Source organism: Chelon labrosus, assembly GCF_963514085.1.
Source record: "Chelon labrosus genome assembly, chromosome: 15".
NCBI classification, from domain to species: Eukaryota; Metazoa; Chordata; class Actinopteri; order Mugiliformes; family Mugilidae; genus Chelon; species Chelon labrosus.
Genome location: NC_140348.1, coordinates 26,218,758 through 26,239,654, shown reverse-complemented (window position 1 = coordinate 26,239,654; position 20,897 = coordinate 26,218,758). Strand labels below are relative to the sequence as shown.

Genomic DNA, 20,897 nt, shown 5'->3' with positions numbered 1-20,897 from the left:
CTAATGACTCTACTCTCTGGGCTATTCCACCAGCTTTGTTTCTATATTTGGATGAGATCTGTTTGCAAAGTCACTCCAAGGACGTAACGAGAAAGAGGGGAGGAAAAAGTAGGGTGTGATGGAAGAAGGAATGGAGGTAGAGGGGCAAAGTTCAAGGAGAGGATAAGGTGAAGAATGAAAACCAAGAGAGCTTAATTGAGTTTAACTCCACCCTTTTATATTTTTAGCCCTAGCCTGGTGTCTATATCTCACCCTGTAAAATCCATTCATGTTACAGTTTATCCTAATAAGATAAACATTTCATACGGGGGTAGATACTGGAATAAGAAACGGTTCAAAGCTACTAATTAACCCTAAGTCGTTGACTAAATAGACATTCCCAGATCTCCACATTTACCCTGGTGACCGTGCTTTTTCTCTGACTCATGGAAGTAATTGCTAAAACCATAAAGAGGCCTGTGCAATAAATTTCAGTTATCCTTTAACTTCTACCCGGACCCGGCTGGGGATCATCCGTGTGGAAGGGACACCTGGACGAGAAGGGCGCAGGGATGCAGGAGAAACAAAAGCAGGGGCACGAGGGGGCTTGTTTGAATAAATGAGCTTATTAGCTGTCAGGCCAATCTGTCCGGATGACCCTCGTCTCTTTCCCCTGTCACGCTGCGACACTGGCTGGATGCATAATGGATCGCAGCGCGCGGAGCCAAAACCCAGCAGGAGGACGAACTGTGTGCAACGCACCGCCGTTATGTGAAGGACAGGCTCTGGAGCTGTTCCCAAATATAGGAAGGGGCCAATCAGGTACATTACTAAATAAATGTAGGTAAATGGTGCTTGGTGTACAATAATGCGTAAAGACAAAAACAACATACAGCACAGGCTTACATTTACAAGGGTTTTTCTTTATTTTGACATTTAGACATGCTAAGGTTGTTGAATGTTTCCTTTTTTTCCAGGAATCCTGAGACTTTATTGAGGCGCTCTTTTATGAAGTCACAATCTGACAAAGGTTTCTCATGTCGGGTAATGTGTTGAGAACCTCAGAACTGGTTTTGCTAGCATGGAAAAAAACTGTCGTAGAGCTTCAGGCTAGCAGCCATTAGCTGAACGTTCTGCTCTCGTTGGGCTCCAGTGTAGGTCTGACGTTTGGTGTCATAGTGTTGTCGTATATTAGACTCATTCATCACATCATTTCATATCAAACAGACATGACTTAGTGTTTCTTTGGTTCCACCATTTTTGGTACACCTCAAAGTCATCTTTTTATCTTATTTCGTGGAGAATCTTCTCTCACAGATGTTGGCTCGGCTAAAACGTTCCACTGCCTTTTAAGGCGTACAGCAGGGATGCGGTGCTGCAGGTGGGATCAGAGTAAAACACAGAGGAGTGATGCATACTGGTTGCCTCCACTCCTGCCTACACGCGCTCATGTAATCTCCAGCAGAAGCACCATTAGTCCATGACTACTGAGCGTTCTCTCAGTTGCTAAGAGAGCGGTGGCGAGAGGCACGCTGGATGCTTTTAAATATGGAATAACTGCGTGCGTCAGTAATCACCGGCTGCAGCGGCGCGGAACTGTACTTCTGGACCCCGCTGTGCGTCTCAGCGCAGCACGGAAAAACTTCTTCAGCGGCCTTGACTACACTAACACCGCCTTCAGTCAGAGTCCACCTGACGAGTCCTCGCTGAGACGTCCTCACACTGGTTTACTCCCAGCTCTGATTATTTTATGTTTAGTTTAGTTAGGTCAGAGGAGCTTCTAGCCTGTTCAGGGTGAACTTCAGTAGACATGGTAGACAAAGACATGGTAGTCTACTGTCCACATCTCCTGCAGGAGATTCTGTCCAGGAAGCAGAAGGTTATCTAGTCATAGGAGAAGTTGGAGGGCGTCCACTTCAACCCACAAAGTGAAATCATATCAAACTGATGGGACGCTGCGTGCACGGCGATAGAAAACCGATCACACAAATGCAACGAATGTTCGGATTTTTTCCAAGTAGCCGCCGCTGCAACTTGTGAAGAGACATCTAAGTATTTAGCAGCAGTTATGGTGCTAAGACCATGTCATGGTATAACAAATGCACGACGCAGAAGGAGGAAGGAAATACGGAGACTAAATACAAACGGAATAATGAGGCACAGGTGAAACACATCGGGGCGGGGCAAGCAAACAGGTGCAGCGACCACACGGGGGAAGTGAAGACGTCTGAAATGATAGAGAGTGAGTGACGTACAAAATAAAACAGGAAACGAACAAACCCAGAAGGAGTTAAACATGATCAGGTTCCACAGAGCTGGATGTGACACATGTCAGACAGGGAATTATGAATCCTGTTTGGTTTCCTTTAAAGTGTCACATTCTCATGCAAATACCTTGCTTGGTTTTTAGTTGGGAAATGTGGAAATGCTATTTTTGAGCTGTTTACTGAATTATTTTGATTGCATTTTGTTCTTGGTGCGTTTTACTCTTGCGTGACGTTAACTTAAGATGTTTAATCATGATGAAATTAGAATTGTTTAGCTGATAAGCTTGCAGGTTGCACACATTTATTCATGCCGTATAGAGCACCTTGTGACATCTGTTTGTGCTCTGTGCCTCTGCTTGCCTCTTAATATCTAAAAAGACCCTTTGCTTGGAGCTTCAAAATCATTCGTGCTGAGAAATGGATCATCTATATCCCGACAGAGAAGGAGACGTGGCTAAAAATAGCCGGGGAACAGAAGACATGGTGGGATGATGCAAAAGCCTATAAATAGAGACGCGAGTCGCGGCGCAGCCATGACTTTCAGAATCATAATCTGTTATTTTCGGGGAGGTTGGGAGACTTGATGGCAGATTATCAAACAGTGGGCTTTCATATTAGAGGAGACACATTGTGTAACGGCACGGTACGCCGAGACACGAGCTGGAGGGAGAGAACACGTCAGGGGACGCATCAAAACACAGCGTGACTCCATGGTTTGAAATAGATCTCCTCCTGGTGTCAGACACATTTACGGAATAGATGAAAACATTAGTAAAATGTTGTCAACATGCAGAACTGTCAACAGTTAAATATTATTTTAAAAGAGCCATACAGGCCTTATAGTACAGATCACATACAGTATAGATCACTGTATTTGCACTATTACCAATACTACAGATCTCTTGCACTGATGAATTTGGTTTTATACTCTGGATGTTACTGAACTCTGCACGCTGCATAGTCACTTTTACACATAGCTAGTCTGCTCCTCTATATATTTTTTGGTCTGTGCTGTATATACCTGAATGACAGTAAAGTCTGTCTATGTCTCATATACGACTATGCAACGCCTCCCTGTGAGGAACCAACTGGACCGTGGTCATTGCTGCCACTGCTGTATATTTTTTACACAACATTCATCTTCATTCATTCATCTTCTGTAACCTGTGAAGGATCGACGGGGGGCTGGAGCCTATCCCAGCTGTGATTGGGGCGAGAGGCGGGGTACATCCTGATCAGGTCTCCAGTCTATCACAGGGCTAACACAGCCTTGGGATGAACCTAACGAGCCTGTCTTAGGATGGTGGGAGGAAGCTGGAGTACCTGGAGAGAACCCACGCAGACACAACTCCACACAGAAAGGAACCAGTCGGCCTGGATTGGTCTATCTGTCTATCTGTCTATCTGTCTATCTATCTATCTATCTATCTATCTATCTTACATCAGTCAGTTTGGTGGCATGATGCCAACCAACCTGCCCCAGAGCATCCTGAAACTTTAGCGTGCTCTCTGCTGACCTTTGTGGGCGTAACCAGTCACTGTTGGCCACTCTTTAAGGCTCCTGTTCATCTACGCTGGTTCTTTTAATTCTCTTAGTTCTCTGGGCTGACATACAACTGATTATTATATTTAGCCAGTCAGAGTAGAAACGCTGTTTAATATAGAAATATATCATCTGCTTCAGTGTGACAGTGAGGCAGCATGGTGTTACAGTGCTGTCTGTGTGGATACGATGTGTGCACGTTTCTTGGCTTGTGACTGTAAGACTGTAAGAATGTGGAGAGAGGGAGAGAGAGAGAGAGAGAGAGAGAGAGAGAGAGTCTGACTGAGAGTATCTGACTGAAGTCACTCGACTAATCCTGCACCAAGCCCTGTGTGGGCAAACTAATGCCATTTAATCCATGCAAGTCCACATCAACACTGTATACTTGTAGCGGGACAGCAGGAACTTAAACTGCTGTAGGATGAGGAACAACGCTGCTCCCTGTGTGAACGCTCCCCACTGACACGGTGAAGTCTGGGAAGCAGAGAAGAAAATAATAATCAAATGCAGATGAGGGGTTTGTGTTATGCAGATGCATCATGTCTGTGATAAGATTACATAACCCACTGACATTTTTGGTTTTTTTAATGAACTGAATTTGGACTCTGTCTTCTTTTTGTCTGCAGGCAAAGGGGAAGGAAAACAACTCTAATAAGAAATGTCTACAATGTCTACCGTGAATCCTCACCAATGAATAAATCGTTACAGATCTAACATTATCCAGTTATTATCCCCCCACCCCCCCCCCGAACAGGGGCAAGGGTTAGGGTCCATAACCACGGATCAGACCGCCAAGATAAGATAAGACACGTTTATTGATCCCACGTATGGGAAATTTCCTTGTCACAGTAGCATGGAATTTGGCAAATGTATATACAGAAGACAATGACGACTTCGACATGGTTAAAAAAGAGTTACCAAGGCCCCCGCTTTGGTCTGCTGCCCGATTGCACCGGACCCTTCATGCTCCTCCTGCGGGTGGTGGGCCCATGTCTCCAGTTCGGGCTGGGCTCAGCCAGACCCCATGGGTGAAGGCCTGGCCACCAGGAGCTTGCCCATGAGCCAGCCCCAACCCCAGGCCTGGCTCCAGGGTAGGGCCACGGGCCAGGTACGTGGACTCTGGTTTGTCTTTTTGAACCGTTTTATGTCTGGCCCTTCACCTAGAACCAGTCTGCCTTGGGAGACCCTACCAGGGGCAAAATACCCCGGACAGCATAGCCCCTAGGGTCATTAGGGCACTCAAACTCAAACGGTAAGGTGACTGTTCTCCTCCTTGAACCGTCACCTTACTGTGGTGAGTGTGACCATGTGAACTCATGCTAACATGAGGTCGCTCTGCTGCAAGCCAGACGCTTCACTCCTTTGCTCTCCGCTTTTATTGTTTTCATCTATCTTTTCCCACTGCAATCGATTCCTTCTGCTTATAAACTTATTGAAAGTGGATCCTGGACACCCATATATCACTTGGAGTTTTATTTTTGAAAGTTCCTGAAGGCTACCGCTGTTATTTTAAACAGTTTTACTTCGTGAGCGTGGCCTACAAGGACACCTATACCAGCTGCAGTGATTGGGATCGAGGAGCTAAGCTAAGCTAAGCTAAGCTAATTGGCAGTAAGATGCCTCCCTTTTCCGAAGATGACCTCTGCAAACTTCTCCAGAAAATAGCAGTGCTGGAGATAAAAATTCAACGTTTGGAAATAAATGCAGAGGTGAATGGACTTTGTGGAAATGACAGCACTTTGTTGCTGACTCAAAACAATGGACAGGGGAATGCTAACACACCGCTAATTAGCTCTGATACAGCTCCTACAAAACAAAAAGGCTGTGTGCTGGGTAGTAGTTCTTCCAGTATCAGTCCTCCCTGGAATGCTCTCGGGGCGAGGCCTAAGAATAAATCACCTGCTATGGGGAGACGTCTAACGGGTAGAATCCAGCGCCCAGAGATCAGTGATGCAACAGGCTGGCCTGCGTTATCATCATCCTCAACGCCAGTGCAGAATAAGACACAGCCGTGGATAAAAGCTAAAGGGAACAGGAACAACGAACCTCCCAAACCCTCAAGTGTGCAGCTGCAAAATCACTTTGCTCCACTACTGCAGGACCCTGGATTTCCAACTGAAGACCTGGATAACTTCACTGACTCGCAGAGAAGGGTAAGGCCTGACCGAAAGTCTGAAGTCCGAAAGCTACAAGGAAAGCTACTGACTGGGCCTCAGACTCTTGTTGTTGGTGATTCTGCAATTAAAGACATGGGAAGCATGTTTGGCAGAAACACTAAAGTGTTGTGTTTTCCTGATGATACCGTCTCCAATATGACCGACAGAATCCTCAGTATTGTAGCAGAGATTCCAACTCTGAAATATCTCGTGCTGCACACTGGAGCAAATGATATTGTGAAGCGACAATCTGAAGTGCTTAAGCGAGATTTAGGTAATCTGCTAAACACAGTGAGCTCTCTGAATGTTGAAGTTTTCTTCAGTGGGCCTTTACCACCAGTGAGAGGAGGATGTGAAAGATTCAGAAGATTGTTTGCACTAAACAGATGGCTCTCAACTGCATGTGATGTCCACTCAGTTCATTTTATTGACAATTTTAACTTTTTCTGGGACCGGAGACACTTTTTCAAAGGAGATGGAATGTCTCTGAACAAGGCAGGAGTTAAACTTTTCTGTGGCAACCTATCTTCCTGCCTGCGTCATACTGCTCCCATTCCCAAGGACAAGAGATATGAGGAATCCAAACAAAAGGAGCAAACACCAAAACAAGGAGAAGTGACTCTCCCCCCACCTGTAAGCTCTGACCATGAGGGATGTCAGAGCAAAAAAGAGGATGCCTCATGTCCTCCACCAGGGGCCACTGGTTGTGAGGATTTGTCTCCTACCATCAAAACTCTGCCCTGCACACCGTCTCCAACTGTCCAAACTCCATCCATCTCAGAGGGTATCCCATCACCCTCCTCTCCTATGCTGGAGTTTACTGACCAAATGAACAGACTTGTCAGTGTCGGCATTAAATTTACCCCTCGCCCATCTGAGATCCTGTCCCCCCAAATTCCACCTCGGCCCTCACAACCACCCACTCGCCGACGGGCACCACTACCACCCCCTCCAAAGCTGACGCTATTCCAATCCCCCAATACGAGCCCAACTGGCCCATCTGAGATCCTGTCCCCCCAAATTCCACCTCGGCCCTCACAACCACCCACTCCCCGCCGACGGGCATCACCACCACCCCCTCCAAAGCTGACGCTACTCCAATCCCCCAATACGAGCCCAACACAGCTTGTTACCTGTGTTGGGAATTGATGTGCTCTGGGTCCAGGTTTTAAGGCAAATGTAGTGCCTGACTTTTCCAAGGAAAATCCAGGGCCCATTGTGTCGGAAGCTGCATTGATTCATGTATCTATAGGTCAGAGGAGAAGATTGGTTCATCTTTCTAGAAAAATGTCATCATCAAATTTAATTCGCATTCCATGTCAGCCACAGTCTGTTTCCAAACATGGGAATGATCAACTTTTTAGCGCATTTAACTTAGCTCTTTTAAATGTTAGGTCTCTGGCAGGCAAATCATTCTTAATCAATGATTTTATAATCAAGCACAAGCTTGATATTATGTTCTTAACTGAAAGTTGGCTAACACAAGACAACAGTTCAACAGTTCTTAATGAGTCAGCCCCTCCAAACTTCAGCTTCATGAGTGAAGTAAGAAGGCATAAGAAAGGAGGTGGAGTCGCCGTGTTGTTTAATGACAGCATTCAGGGCAAGAAAGCTTCTTATGGGCAATTTGACTCGTTTGAATATGTTGCTATTCAATTAAAATCTCCCTGTCGATCTCTCTTTGTAACCATCTACAAACAACCAAAATACAATGCAAAGTTTCCAGACGAGTTTGTCAAACTACTGTCTATTGTTTGCATTGATTTTGACTGCGTTGTCTTAGTGGGTGACTTCAACATTCATGTCGATAATCTCAAAGATAGATGTGCTATTGAACTTTTGGGCATTCTGGATAATTTTGGGCTTTCTCAGCATGTAACATGTCCAACACACAATAAAGGGCATATATTAGATTTGGTCATTTCCAAAGGGCTTAATATCTCTGAGGTTGTGGTGACGGACGTTGCTCTTTCTGATCATTACTGTGTGTCATTTAAAATAACTACGCCTGCTATCAATAACAAAAATGTCACAGAGGTAATCAAAAAACGTTATATTAATGATAACACCTGTGCAGTCTTCGCTCAGTCTTTTACACCATCACCAACACTGCCCTCAGCTTCGATTGATGATCTTGTCAATAGTTTCAGTTCCAAAGTTACAACTATTATTGACTCCATTGCCCCTATTAGGACCAAAATTTTGACAAGAAGGAAAAAGGCCTCTTGGAGGAACACAGCACTGGTCAAAGACCAGAAAAGAGTCTGCAGACAGGCAGAACGCAGGTGGCGAAAAACCAAACTCCAGGTTCATTTTGAGATTTACAAAAACAGTCTCCACACCTATAATTATGAGCTGAAGAAGGCAAGACAAGCATTCTTTTCCGAGATTATTAACAGAAACTGTAACAATTCCCGCACTTTGTTTTCTGTTGTGGATGGGCTGACAAATCCCAAAACATCAGTCCCTCCGGAACTGCTATCCAGCAAGTCATGTAATGACTTCGCAGCCTTTTTCACAGATAAAATTTCAAGGATAAGACAAACAGTTTTCAGCTCCAGCTCAGGCAAAATTGTAACTCCTCTTGTGCCTTCTTTTTCTCCAGTTAATCTGGCACATTTTGACCTTCTAGATCACAGAGCTCTGACGGAAGCTGTATCGCAGCTAAAATCCACAACATGCTGCCTTGATATTCTGCCAACAAACTTTTTTAAAAATGTTTTTAATAGTATAGCTTCAGATGTATTGCAGATAATAAATAACTCTATTCAGTCCGGTCAGTTTCCTCAAGCACTGAAAACTGCAGTAATAAAACCTCTCCTAAAAACGTTTAATCTGGATGCTTCAGTAATAAGTAACTACAGGCCAATATCAAATCTTCCCTTTCTAGGAAAAATCATTGAAAAGATTGTTTTTCAGCAAACTCATGCTTTCATGACGCAGAACAATCTCTTTAATGCATTTCAGTCTGGATTTCGTCCACACCACAGCACTGAGACTGTACTTATCAAAGTTCTAAATGACATACATCTCAATAATGATGCTTCCATGACTTCAGTCGTGGTATTATTAGATCTTAGTGCTGCCTTTGATACAGTTGATCATGATATACTGCTTGACAGACTAGAGAAGTGGGTGGGACTAACTGGCACTGTACTACACTGGTTCAAATCATATCTACAAGATAGGGAATACTTTGTGTCAATTGGTGAACATGTGTCTGAACGAAAAAAGATTATGTGTGGGGTGCCGCAAGGTTCCATTCTTGGACCACTTCTCTTCAATATCTACATGCTGCCCCTTGCCCAGATTATGGAGGACCATAATATTTCTTATCATACGTATGCAGATGACACACAACTTTATATCTCGATGTCGTCAGATGATTACGGTCCCTTACTTTCACTGAGCAAGTGCATTCATCAAATCAATGAGTGGATGTGCCAAAATTTTCTCCAGCTTAATGCAGATAAGACTGAAGTGATTGTCTTTGGCCCCAAAAGTGAAAGATCAAAGATCAGGGCTCACCTTAACTCCATGTCATTGACATCAACTGATAAAGCCAGAAATCTTGGTGTAATTATTGACTCTGACTTGAATTTTAATGACCATCTAAAGCTCATTACCAGATCAGCGTATTACCACCTGAAAAACATAGCCAGAATTAAGGGATTTTTGAAGATATGGAAAAACTTGTTCATGCATTTATTTTCAGTAGATTGGACTATTGCAATGGTGTCTTTACTGGTCTGAACAAAAAATCCATTAGACAACTACAGCTGATCCAGAACGCTGCTGCAAGAGTGCTAACAAACACTAGGAAAATGGATCATATCACACCAGTGCTCAGATCACTGCACTGGCTTCCTGTGAGCCAAAGGATAGAGTTTAAAATCTTACTGCTGGTCTACAAAGCACTAAATGGTCTGGCACCGAGATATATTGTTGACTTACTAATTCCATATGAAGCATCCAGACCCCTTAGGTCGTCAGGGACAGGTCTATTGTGTGTTCCCAAAATTAGAACCAAACAAGGTGAAGCAGCTTTCAGTTATTCTGCTCCTCACCTGTTGAACACACTCCCTGCACACCTGAGGTCTGCACCAACTGTTCATTCATTTAAATCAGGCTTGAAAACATTGTTATTTGCTGCAGCTTTTTCTTAGACACATTTGATTATTTTATTGATTTTAAATCAGTCTTTTATGATTCCAATTACTGTAATTATTTTATTTAAAATAATTTGTTTTTATTTCCTTTTGTGTTTTCTATATTCTATGTTCTATGCTTTTAAATCTGCTTTTATATCTTCTGCTTCTGTAAAGCACTTTGAATTGCCTCGTGTACGAATTGTGCTATACAAATAAACTTGCCTTGCCTTGCCTAACATGGTTAAACCTGCTAAACACCCCTTGACAATTTGGGCATGTTACCATTTTGTCGTGATGTTGTATTTCGGTAGTTTTCGTTATCCAGTTTGTTTTCCTGTTTCGTTGCATTTAAGTTTTTACTTCATGTCTGATTACACTCACCTGTCTTGCCTTGTGGCTTTTGTCTGCATGCTCCTCCCCTCACTGGTTTCACCTGTGGCTCGTGTGGGGGCATATCAGTGTTACGCAGTAGAAAGTAATGCTTAGCAGCAATTAAATCTATATTCTTGACGTGAATACATATGCATGTATATGAATGTATAGCCTGTATAAAAACAGGCAGCACCATCAGTAGCATTTAATAGTCCTCCACAGCATGTTGTTAGATGGGATAGTGTAGCAGCTAAAGGTCTAATAACTTTATCAAATAGTTGATGTGCAGCCTCCTTCTCTCTGTTACCACAGGACGTTTGGTGAAGTTGTTAACTGACTGCTGTCCAGAGGATTTGGACCGTTCCTCTGCGAGCGTTAGCCATTTCAGATGTATTGCAGTAGTACTTTAGTTGTATTTCAGGACTGACATGTCACGGTAGTATGGGCTTCCTCTTTAGTGAAGTATTTCCACACACTTGATGAATCGCTGCTAGTTTGCTGCAACGACCCACTGGGCTGATTCCGATCAGGACATCCCTATAAAGAAACAGGTAACCAAATTAAAGCTACACATGTGGGGTACGCAGTATTCTTCTCATTTATATAAACCTGAAAGAGCAGGTGACCTGCAGTGGAGTGCAAAAAAAAAAAAAAAGAAATTGCCTCAGATGGACCTATATTAGAGCTTGTCAGTTTGATGGACCATTATGAGCAGTGCACATGCACAGCGCCCCCCCATCCACCACCACCTCCTCCCCTCTCAAACCCACACACAGAGCTGAATACATCAACATTGCATTCTTAGAGCTCTCTCCTCCACAGAGCAAACTCTATTAGTGGGAGTCTCCCCTCAGGGCTGACGCTGACTTCCCCTATCAGACTCCACCGTCCTCGAGAGAACACACACACACACACACACACACACACACACACTACACACCCCCATTGGCACATGGAGAGAGGCAGGAGAAAAAAATATGACTTATTAAAGAAGTGAAAAAAAAAAAAAACAAGCAAAACAAAAATAGTCTCCATTCAGTCACATCCCAGATTATGTCCTACACGTTTCACATGGTGGAACCAACGTAAGCCTTAGCGACGGTTCACGCTCTTCGACTGGGGTGCAGGTTCCTGTGGGATGCCGTGAAATGAGCACGTCACTTTCGATTTGGACGGTTCAATACAAACACGGGATTTGCGTGCGCGTGACAGACAGAGATACGAGTAGAGACCGAGATGGAGAAAAGAGAGGGGTCGACTAAATTCACACGAATCCCTCCGCACAAACGCACCTGCACTCACCAGCCCTCCTCCACATTTAAAATCTCCTCTTAGACGCAGCAGGTTCAAATAATTCTGTAAATTCCTGCATACTGTAAAAGTCTGTAGATTAATGCTGCAGCCACTTCCTCCATACGTTGTTACTTCCATTACGTCTGCTTCTTTTAATGCAAGAATAAAATACCCTGTTTCAGGTTAGTGCCACAGAACAACTCCTAACTCCTCAGATTTGGCCCCTACCCTATCTGGTCATGGTTTTGTAGCCTGGGTAAGAGCCAACGTCATGATTTTATAGAGTCAGACACTGCTCCTATTCCTGCATGCTTTCATTTCGGGTGCTGCCACAGGTTTGTCATGCAGCTAAGTTTAAGTTTTAACCACATGTTTTGCAAACTTCCCACGGCCCGTGGCCCTTTCCAGTCTGGACTTTCCAAAACGGAACAATTTCCGTATCAGTGAGGTGACGTGACCACATTTACTCGGCTGTTTTCTAGTCTTGCACCAACAACGGACCAGTGTTTGGGTGAAAATCTCAATTTGCACTCATTTTGCATTTAGGCAAATGAGTTAAATACGTATCAGCCCTAAATGCAGCACTGCTGTCTGCATGACTGTCGCCTCTAAAAGAGCTGCTTTGCACACGTTGTTGGGCTTTTAGGCGTTTTCTTCTCTACTGTTCATGAAGACGTCAAAACTGGGCTCAACGCTACAAAGCTTATACTTTTATTCTATGTTCTGAGCTCCGTTTTTTTTCTCCAATCAATTCAATCAGACTCTAAAAGTGTTCCTTCCATCTTTAGAGAAATCCACAAGGGTAGACAGGCAAGTCTTTATTAAGCATGAGTCACACAGCCACACTCTTCTACCTTTTATAACAGCTTTCAATAAAAAGTGTGATTATATACCTGTTGCACAGGGTCTTGCTATAGAAATGGTTGCTGTGGTGACGGCGTGTCCCTTCAGTGGATGAGGGTCCTCCAACGCTGAGGTGCTCCAGTTGAAGGTTAGCACTAGATAACCTTCAACCGTCGATGCTGTGATAGAAAACTTTCACTTTATCAACCTGGTTATATTAATGACAGGTTGGGTTATAGCAGTGTTGTTCAACATAAGGCCTGGGGGCTAAAACTGGCCGCTCGGAGGGTCCAATCTGGCCCATGGAACGTATTCTTAAGATATTAACTGTTCTTTCTAAACAAGTTGGGCTGTATGTCGCCCCCCCTGAACTAAAATGAGTGTAACACCGCTGCTACACACCGATCAGCCACAACATTATGACCATCTTTTGACAATCCAGTGTTCTGCTAGGAAACTTCTGGACCTGGCATTCATTGGTGTGGATGTTACTTAGACACGTAGCACCCACCTAGACCAGACCAGGCACCCCCACCCCATAGCAATGATACTCCTTGATGACAGCAGCCATCCCCAGCAGGATGCAGCCTGACACAGACACACACACAAAAACACTTTAGGAACAACTAAAAAAAAAACATGAAGAACAGCACAAGGTGTTGACCTGGCCTCCAAATTCACTAGATCCCAAACTGATCAAGTATCTGTGGGATGATTCTTCTGAACAGTTTTTACCCCGAAGCCATTACCACACTGAACACCGCACTGAAAGCCTTCAAGTGTAATGAAAAAGTAACGTGTGCAATAAAAATCCATTTATTTATTTACTTGGAGACCTAAACGTACTGTAAATGGAATGAGACATAATTTCATTTCTGAGGCGCATGAGAGCACAGAGTGATTGTTTTAAACAGTGTAAGCGGTGGATGATGTGAGCAGCTAAATGAGATTTTATATAAAAATAAAGAATATTATAAGGTACATACAACTTTGAAAGTTTGAGGCATGTGAACTCTGACTGGCCCTCTGCTGGATTAGGATTACAGTCTAATTCTACATGCATGCAGTCTGTTTTTTGTTGTTAAGACTATTCCATAACATGTATTTATTTTTTATTTTAACTTCAGTCAGTAACAGCTCTGCTCCACTCAGGGCTCAGTGGATTAGAGACATGCGGCAGAATTCTAATCATATCCAAATGTCAAAGTGGAATTTGAAATACAAACAACCTTCGGCAAATGTTGGATGGTTGCATTTTAATGAACCTACCATGAACAGACACGGCCCGGTCCCATACAGGAACCTCCAAGGTGCTAAAGGGTTAAAGGTAAATTCCACCGCCATGTTCAGTTTACTAGTTAGCACCAACGCTCAGCGGCGCCCTGGTGTCCTGCGGAACGTTCTCCATCGCCGAGGAGAATCTGGTAAACCTGACGTTGAGATATCCTAATGTTTCGTTTCTTATACTTCACAAGTTTCAAAACAGCTGGATCCTTCATTTCCAATAAAACAGACTTTATTTGATTCCCACTGAACTCATAATCCACTCATAATTCCCAAGGTTTCCTCACAACTACTACAAGGCAAACTGGTGGACTTTAACAGAGTGTCATGTGTGAAATCATCTGTCATTGCATTCATAAACATGTAGATGTTCTTTATTTGCAGCAAACTCAATTATAATAAAAGTAAAGTGACAAAATCTCTATGCACCAGAGAGTCAGAAACCTAATTACTCTTCTTAAGAACAACTACTTGTACTTTAGTTGAGTATTTTCATTTTATTGTGTGCATGTACTTGGTTTAAAAGTAAGTTAGTCTTTGAAATTAACTCTGTGTTAACATAAATAATTAGTAACAATATTCCAACAACATATAAATGATGACTTCAACATTTTTTAATTCTGATTCTTAAAGTACATTCTGCTTCTCATATTTCTGTCCTTGTTTTAGCTTTTGAAGATCATGAAGTCCAGACTTGTTTGAGTGTATTTGTGTTCTCTCTCAGACCAGTGTAGAGTCTGATATTAATGGAGATCCCTCAAAGGTTTTACACATTTAGACGCTTGGAGATGTGGTTACCTTCTCCTACAGCACCATCTAGTGTTAGACATCAGGCACCACACCCAAAGTGAATCTAGTTTTTCCAAGTACACTATACTGCCAAAAGTATTCACTCATCTGCCTTTACACTCATATGAACTTAAGTGACATCCCATTCTTAATCCATAGGGTTTAATATGACGTGGGCCCACCCTTTGCAGCTATATCAGCTTCAACTCAGCTTCTAGGAAGGCTTTCCACAAGGTTCAGGAGTGTGATTATGGGAATTTTTGACCATTCTTCCAGATGCACATTTGTGAAGTCAGACACTGATGTTGGATGAGAAGGCCTGGCTCGCAGTCTTCACTCTAACTCATCCCAAAGTTGTTCTATCAGGTTGAGGACAGGACTCTGTGCAGGCCAGTCAAGTTCTTCCACACCAAACTCTCTCATCCGTGTCTTTATGGACCTTGCTTTGTGCACTGGTGCTCAGTCATGTTGGAACAGGAAGGGGCCATCCCCAAACTGTTCCCACAAAGTTGGGAGCATGGAATTGTGCAAAAACTCTTGGTATGCTGAAGCATTCAGAGTTCCTTTCACTGGAACTAAGGGGCCAAGCCCAGCTCCTGAAAAACACCCCGACACCATAATCCCCCCTCCACCAAACTTCACACTTGGCACAATGCAGTCAGACAAGTACCGTTCTCCTGGCAACCACCAAACCCAGATTCACTGGGTGCTACATGTCTAAGTAACATCCACACCAATGAATGCCAGGTCCAAAAGTTTCCCAGCAGAACATTGAACTGTCACAACATGGTCGATGTTATTTCCTTCACCTGTCAGTGGTCATAATGTTGTGGCAGTATTAGTGTATATATTATTCATACTGATTTATAAATCCCTAACCTTATGGACACTTCCACAAACACTGACTGTGACTGTGTTCTCCATTAACAGGTTTAACCAGTTTCATTTTTTTTGTGATGGAAGTCCTGCAGGAATCCCCCCTCCACCCCTACCCCCAACCCACTCCCCACACCCACAGGTCTTAACTGTACTGAACATTATATTCTTTTTAGAGACAGAAAGAAAAAGCTTGTACAAACAAAAAAGTAGAAAAAAGTTTCATTTTTTTTTAATAAGAGCAGATACATTTGGAGCAGGGAGGATCATCAGAAAAATATCAGCAGTAGTAGAGACTGCAGGTAAATACCACAACATTCTTAAAACTGGTTTCCACCAGGCAGCTGCAGCATCTCAGAATGTGCCGGCTGCTTGCAACATGTCTGTTCATTCCAGCAGGGCTGCACCGATGCACACGTTGTTGGTTCAATGAGAGCTCAGAGCTATTCTGCTGCATTTAACCGACATTCAGACAAGACAGTGGAACGGTAAAGAGTCCGATTCAGAAGATGACTATAGAGGAAACAACTGATCTGCTGTCGTCAGGCAGCGTTAATCCAGATTTCATTGTGGTGAGTGAGAGAGAAATAAGAGTCGTAGCCTGCCCCAGAGTACGCGTGGCGGTCGAAGGATTTCCCAGCTTTATCCAAGGCCTCGCTGAGAATCTTTGCGTTTTTCTCTCCAGACTCCAGGCTTGGAGTACCGCTGAATGCCCTTTATAGAGGACGACAGAACACAAATGCAGGATTCAGGTTTGTGAAAGTCATCGCTCACCATGAGGTACATAGGCTTTGCAGCATTCTCTACATTCTAGAATAATTATTATTGTTCAAAAGAAAGAAATTATTCTGGTATCAGATTAGAATCCCAGTCTTGGTTTGATTCATTTAAAGCACTGCTTATTTGGATTTGGTAATCTTAAAAAGTATCTGGATCAGGCTGATCCAATCCTTTGTTGCTTTGAAGAAAAACTGGAACAGGTGTGAAACAAGTTAAAAGTGCACTGTAGCCGCTGCTCACCTGACATAGATGGTGGCCTCAGGTTTGCTTTCCCATTCGACTGCTGGATCAGGGGCTTCAGGCTTGTTGGTGCCAGGAGGAACGAACCAGGACATGGAAAAGTCAAGATCATCTCCTTCACCTTTTGTTACGGTGATCAGGGTTGGTGTGGCCTCAGAGATCTCATAACCTGGAACACACAAGGAAAGAAAAAATAAATAAATAAATTAAAAAGTGGTGGAGAGTGTTTGGATCAAACCTGTGCACCACGGTCAGAATGCAGGCGAATTACTGTGGTAGAGATTTGTCAAACTTTTCAAAACATTGCAGAACACTATCAGTTGGTCAAGACAGAAGACTAATGGGACAATGTTTAGTGGACAGATGAGACCAAAGTAGAATAGTTTGGTTTAAATGAGATGAAACAACACTGCATCATTCCAGCATCAGAACCTCATCCCTCCATCAAACATGGGGGTGCTAATGTCCTGGTTTGGGCCTGTTCTGCTGCATCTGGACCAGGACGGCTTGTCATCATTGATGGACCAATGAATTGTGAATTCTACCAGTGAACTCTAAAAGAAAATGTCAGGACATCTGTCCATGAGCTGAATGTGAAGAGAAACTGGGTCATGCAGCAAGACAACGAGAACCAAGAACACAAGTGGTTCTACAAAAGAACGGTTAAAGAAGAACAAGATGAATGTTTAGGAACGGCCAAGTCAAAGTCCTGACCTTAATCCAATAGAAATGTTGTGGAAGGACCTGAAGCAAGCAGTTGATGTGAGGAAACCCACCAACATCTCAGAACTGAAGTGGTTCTGTTCTGAGGAATGGGCTAAAATTCCTCCAAGCTGCTGTAGACCACTGATCAGCAGTTACCAGAAACATTTAGTGACAAGGAGGTCACAGCAGATACTGGAAACAAGGAGGCACTTGCTTTTGCAACTCACAGATATGAATAAATGATTCATTTTCTTGAAAAAATAAATACAAAAGCATCATATTTTAGTTTCATTTGTGTGATTGGGTTCTCTTTGTCTACTCGAATGACTTGTGAGAAAATCTAATGTTTTGAGAAACTTCTGAGGTGTACAAATACTTTTTTAGCGGCACTCAATATGTAAGCACGAGAAAAAACACGCTACATATAACAGCAAAATGTACGTCAGCTTCTCCAATGTAAAACTGACATGACACTGCTTTACACATTCAGACCTATAAAACATTTTTTTAAATTAAAATCTATCCAATTAAACATCTGTTTCAACATTAACTTTGAATTCTCGCTCAGATTTGGTCATCTTGACCTCAAAGCGCCAAGTCAAACCACAATTCTACCCAAAACATACACCAGAATTGTTTTTAAAAAGAACTGCTTTACATCTTTTTACATCCTCTGTCAATACTGAACCTAACCCATTTAATGAGTTCTCTGCTCACATTGCAGAGACACCTTGCGACAATAAAAAAATAAAACTTTCCTTTGCACATACTATTGTTGGGACAGGGTGTGTCTCAGTCTGTGGCTGGTGATTCCGGTTGCTTTGATCTTCTTCTTAGCTCTTAGAAAGTTGTTTTCCTTTCAGAGCTTTAATTTAAATCCATGTATGTGTTAGTCAATAGCAGAGAATGCACAAGCTAGCAATAAGATGTGTCAAACTGGAGCATACCTGCTTCCTTTTGTTTCTGGCAGTAATCCTTCAGCCTGGAATTTGCAGCTATGACATCTCCTGTCCCGGTGCCGTCTACCTTGGTGGTAATCCAGTCGGAGGCGACATACAAGCGCTCCTCAAAGTCCTGCACACAACACGAGCAGAGAACACTAGTAAAAGAGCAAACAGATATCAAGTAGGTGAGTAGACCCTTGTGAAGCCTACCTGTCTCCTATCAACCACACTGTACTGAGGACATTGTTGTTGATGGCAAAAGTCCGGAGCCGTCCAAGCTTGTCCTCGGTGGAGTGACACCAGGAAGAGAGCTAGGAGCTTCAACAGTACATCCATTCTCACAGACTGTCCTGAAGAACTGCACGGCAGTAGCTGGTTGTTTTAGAAGGAACCAATAAGTCACAGCTCAAGTTACCAGACACTCCCACACTGTTAGCTCTTCCCCCTGACAGGCGGACGGGTGAGTTTGACGACACCCTGGAGTTTGACATGCACTAAATGTAAAAATAGAACAACGTAGACACAAAGATAGAGATGCAAATGTCACCTTTATTACCTTCATTTAAATATCACCTCTGTGTGACTGATTGGTTTCTCTTTGTAGGGACGGTAATATTTTGTTGTTCAACCAGTTGTTTTTTTTGCTGTTTTGAGCCTCAGCTGTTGTGTTGGGAGATAGTTTGTATCTCTGTGTGACACACACTAACTACACTATCAGATTAAATTAATGTCAACGAGAGAATAGGTCCATTCTGTCCTTTTTGGGAGGACAGGAACAAGAAATTGTTTCCGAATTCAAGTACCTTGGTGTGACACTCGCCCGATGACAGCGGGGACAGGCTCCAGCAGACCCCGCAACCCTTCACAGGAACAAGCGGTTTCAGAAGATGAATGAATGATTCTGTCACACACTGAATGTTGTATTACATGCTGGTCGCTGGCAGGTGTAAATACATGCAAAATCATCGCTCTGTAAAAAAATCATTAAAGGTCTTTGATAGAAAACCAATGTCATTCCACAAAAAGCATACAGCTTCGAGAATTTTAAAGATTTTAAATTTGCTTGTTTGATGTACAAGGTGTTACATGGACTTGCCCCACCTCAGATGACTGACTCTCTTAAGGACCAGGGACTCCTCTAGAGGGGACTGTGAGGTCCCACACAGGAAAAACAGCCTTTGGACAAAAGGCTACCACTCTCCACAAGGGAGTGTCCCACATTACAAACCTTAAAAACTTCCCTCAAGCAGTGGTTGACAGTGAAACCATTGACTTTAATCTTCTTAGTAATGTACTGTCTCATGTTGTGCTCTTATTGTGATCTATTGTCCTGTCCTACGTCTTATCATGTTTTTGTGTTCCCTGCCTAGGGACTGCAGATGCAGATTAGCATTGTTGCTATAATCTGTCATATTTGCGTCTATTGCTGTCTGATTAGATGTTCATTAATGTGCGCTGTCCCTATCAAATGAATGGCCAAAAAGAGTGTGCGGTTGGTTGTTTTTTACTTTCAGTATCAACGTTTGTGGACTCTGTGGTCAGAGAAGCAACTTCGGACATGGGTTGCAATTCATGGTGCGCTGAAAAGCGAAGAGGCCGGTTAGTAGAACAGTGCATCTGACCGCATGAGGACTGTGGTTAGAAACCCTGACACTGACTGCGTACCTAGGGATGGAGAGAAGGTTAACATAGTATGCCTTCTTGTCACTGTGCCAGAATGAGGGAAGCCAGACCGGCCGGTTTTCCAGGAATGAAAACGAAAAGAAAGTAGAAGAAGCCTCAAGTGGTTAAACAGGATTTCTTCACAGACTAATCTTCAGGATGTCGTCAGTCCACAGAGATAATTGTTGTTTTGTTTTTTATGTCTAGGCCTCCTCCTTTACCGGCACCAACGCAGAAAACAAGTACACACCCGGTTGACAACCATGCTCGAATGTTTGGGTTATGTCACTGACTGACAGTACATTCCAGTGTAGACTTCGTCAGTGGCTTGAACACAACAGATGCTGGACTGATCAGCTCATCTGATATGAGGGTTTGTGAAAAGCACAACATCCAGGTAACTGAACACATGTTGGTTACAGCTGCCAGAGAACTATTGGTTTGTATTTTAATTGATCCTCTATCTTACATCTCCTAGCAACTGTCACTTTATGGAAGCAACAAGTCTTCTAAATTTCCTGATCAGAGGAGTTGTCCACATTGTTACCTGATCCAACATGTCCAGTCAACCTTGGGCAGCCAGCGTGCTCAGGTGTTCCGACTACAGCTCCAGCAGATGGCGCCACCAGACCAAGAAGCGTGGAGAGGGAGCGAGCGATGGAGCGAGGGAATAGGGAGTCCGTTCTCCACTCTTACGCACCTTATCGTCCATCCCCTCCTCATCTCCGGCTATGCACCTGCACACTCTCCTCGCAGCCCTCCTCCTCTTCCTCCTCCCCCCTCCGTCGCCCTCCGGACGGCGGTAGAGCGCACAGAGCGGTGGAGTGCGCAAAAGCGGCCGGCATGCACCTGGAGAGAACCCGCCCCGCCAAGCCGGTAACGGGCTCAGTCGGAGACTCATCGGCAGGAAGGAGCGATGCTCTAGCAGCGGGGATATAGCAGCACAGCGCCGGGTGGGTTTCGGAGCTGCAGCATGGGCGTGGGAGAGGAGCACAATCCAAACGAAAGCGATG

At 43.6% G+C, this 20,897-nt stretch overlaps 1 protein-coding gene across 2 annotated transcripts; it reads right to left on the bottom strand.

Moving 5' to 3' along the window:
* Positions 1–15,771: 15,771 nt before the first annotated feature.
* soul2 (heme-binding protein soul2) lies at positions 15,772–20,458 on the bottom strand. Of its 2 annotated transcripts, XM_084561256.1 has the most exons (6): positions 20,432–20,458; positions 19,026–19,082; positions 18,433–18,594; positions 18,226–18,352; positions 16,574–16,742; positions 15,772–16,267 (listed from the first exon to the last, which is right to left on the bottom strand). In XM_084561256.1, exons 1-6 carry the CDS (start codon positions 20,441–20,443, stop codon positions 16,096–16,098), a joined length of 699 nt encoding a protein of 232 aa, XP_084417382.1. In that variant the 5' UTR covers positions 20,444–20,458; the 3' UTR covers positions 15,772–16,095. The 2 variants fall into 2 exon arrangements, with proteins under 2 accessions (XP_084417382.1, XP_084417383.1); XM_084561257.1 differs by lacking the exon at positions 19,026–19,082.
* Between the last annotated feature and the right edge of the window lie 439 nt (positions 20,459–20,897).

What these genes read in the sequence shown, in the direction of transcription:
- soul2 (XM_084561256.1), bottom strand. An exon ending in CCAGAAACAAAAGGAAGCAG is followed by an intron (nt 16,743 to 18,225) that starts GTATGCTCCAGT and finishes TGTGTGTTCCAG; the next exon opens with GTTATGAGATCTCTGAGGCC. An exon ending in GAGGCCACCATCTATGTCAG is followed by an intron (nt 16,268 to 16,573) that starts GTGAGCAGCGGC and finishes TCCTCTATAAAG; the next exon opens with GGCATTCAGCGGTACTCCAA.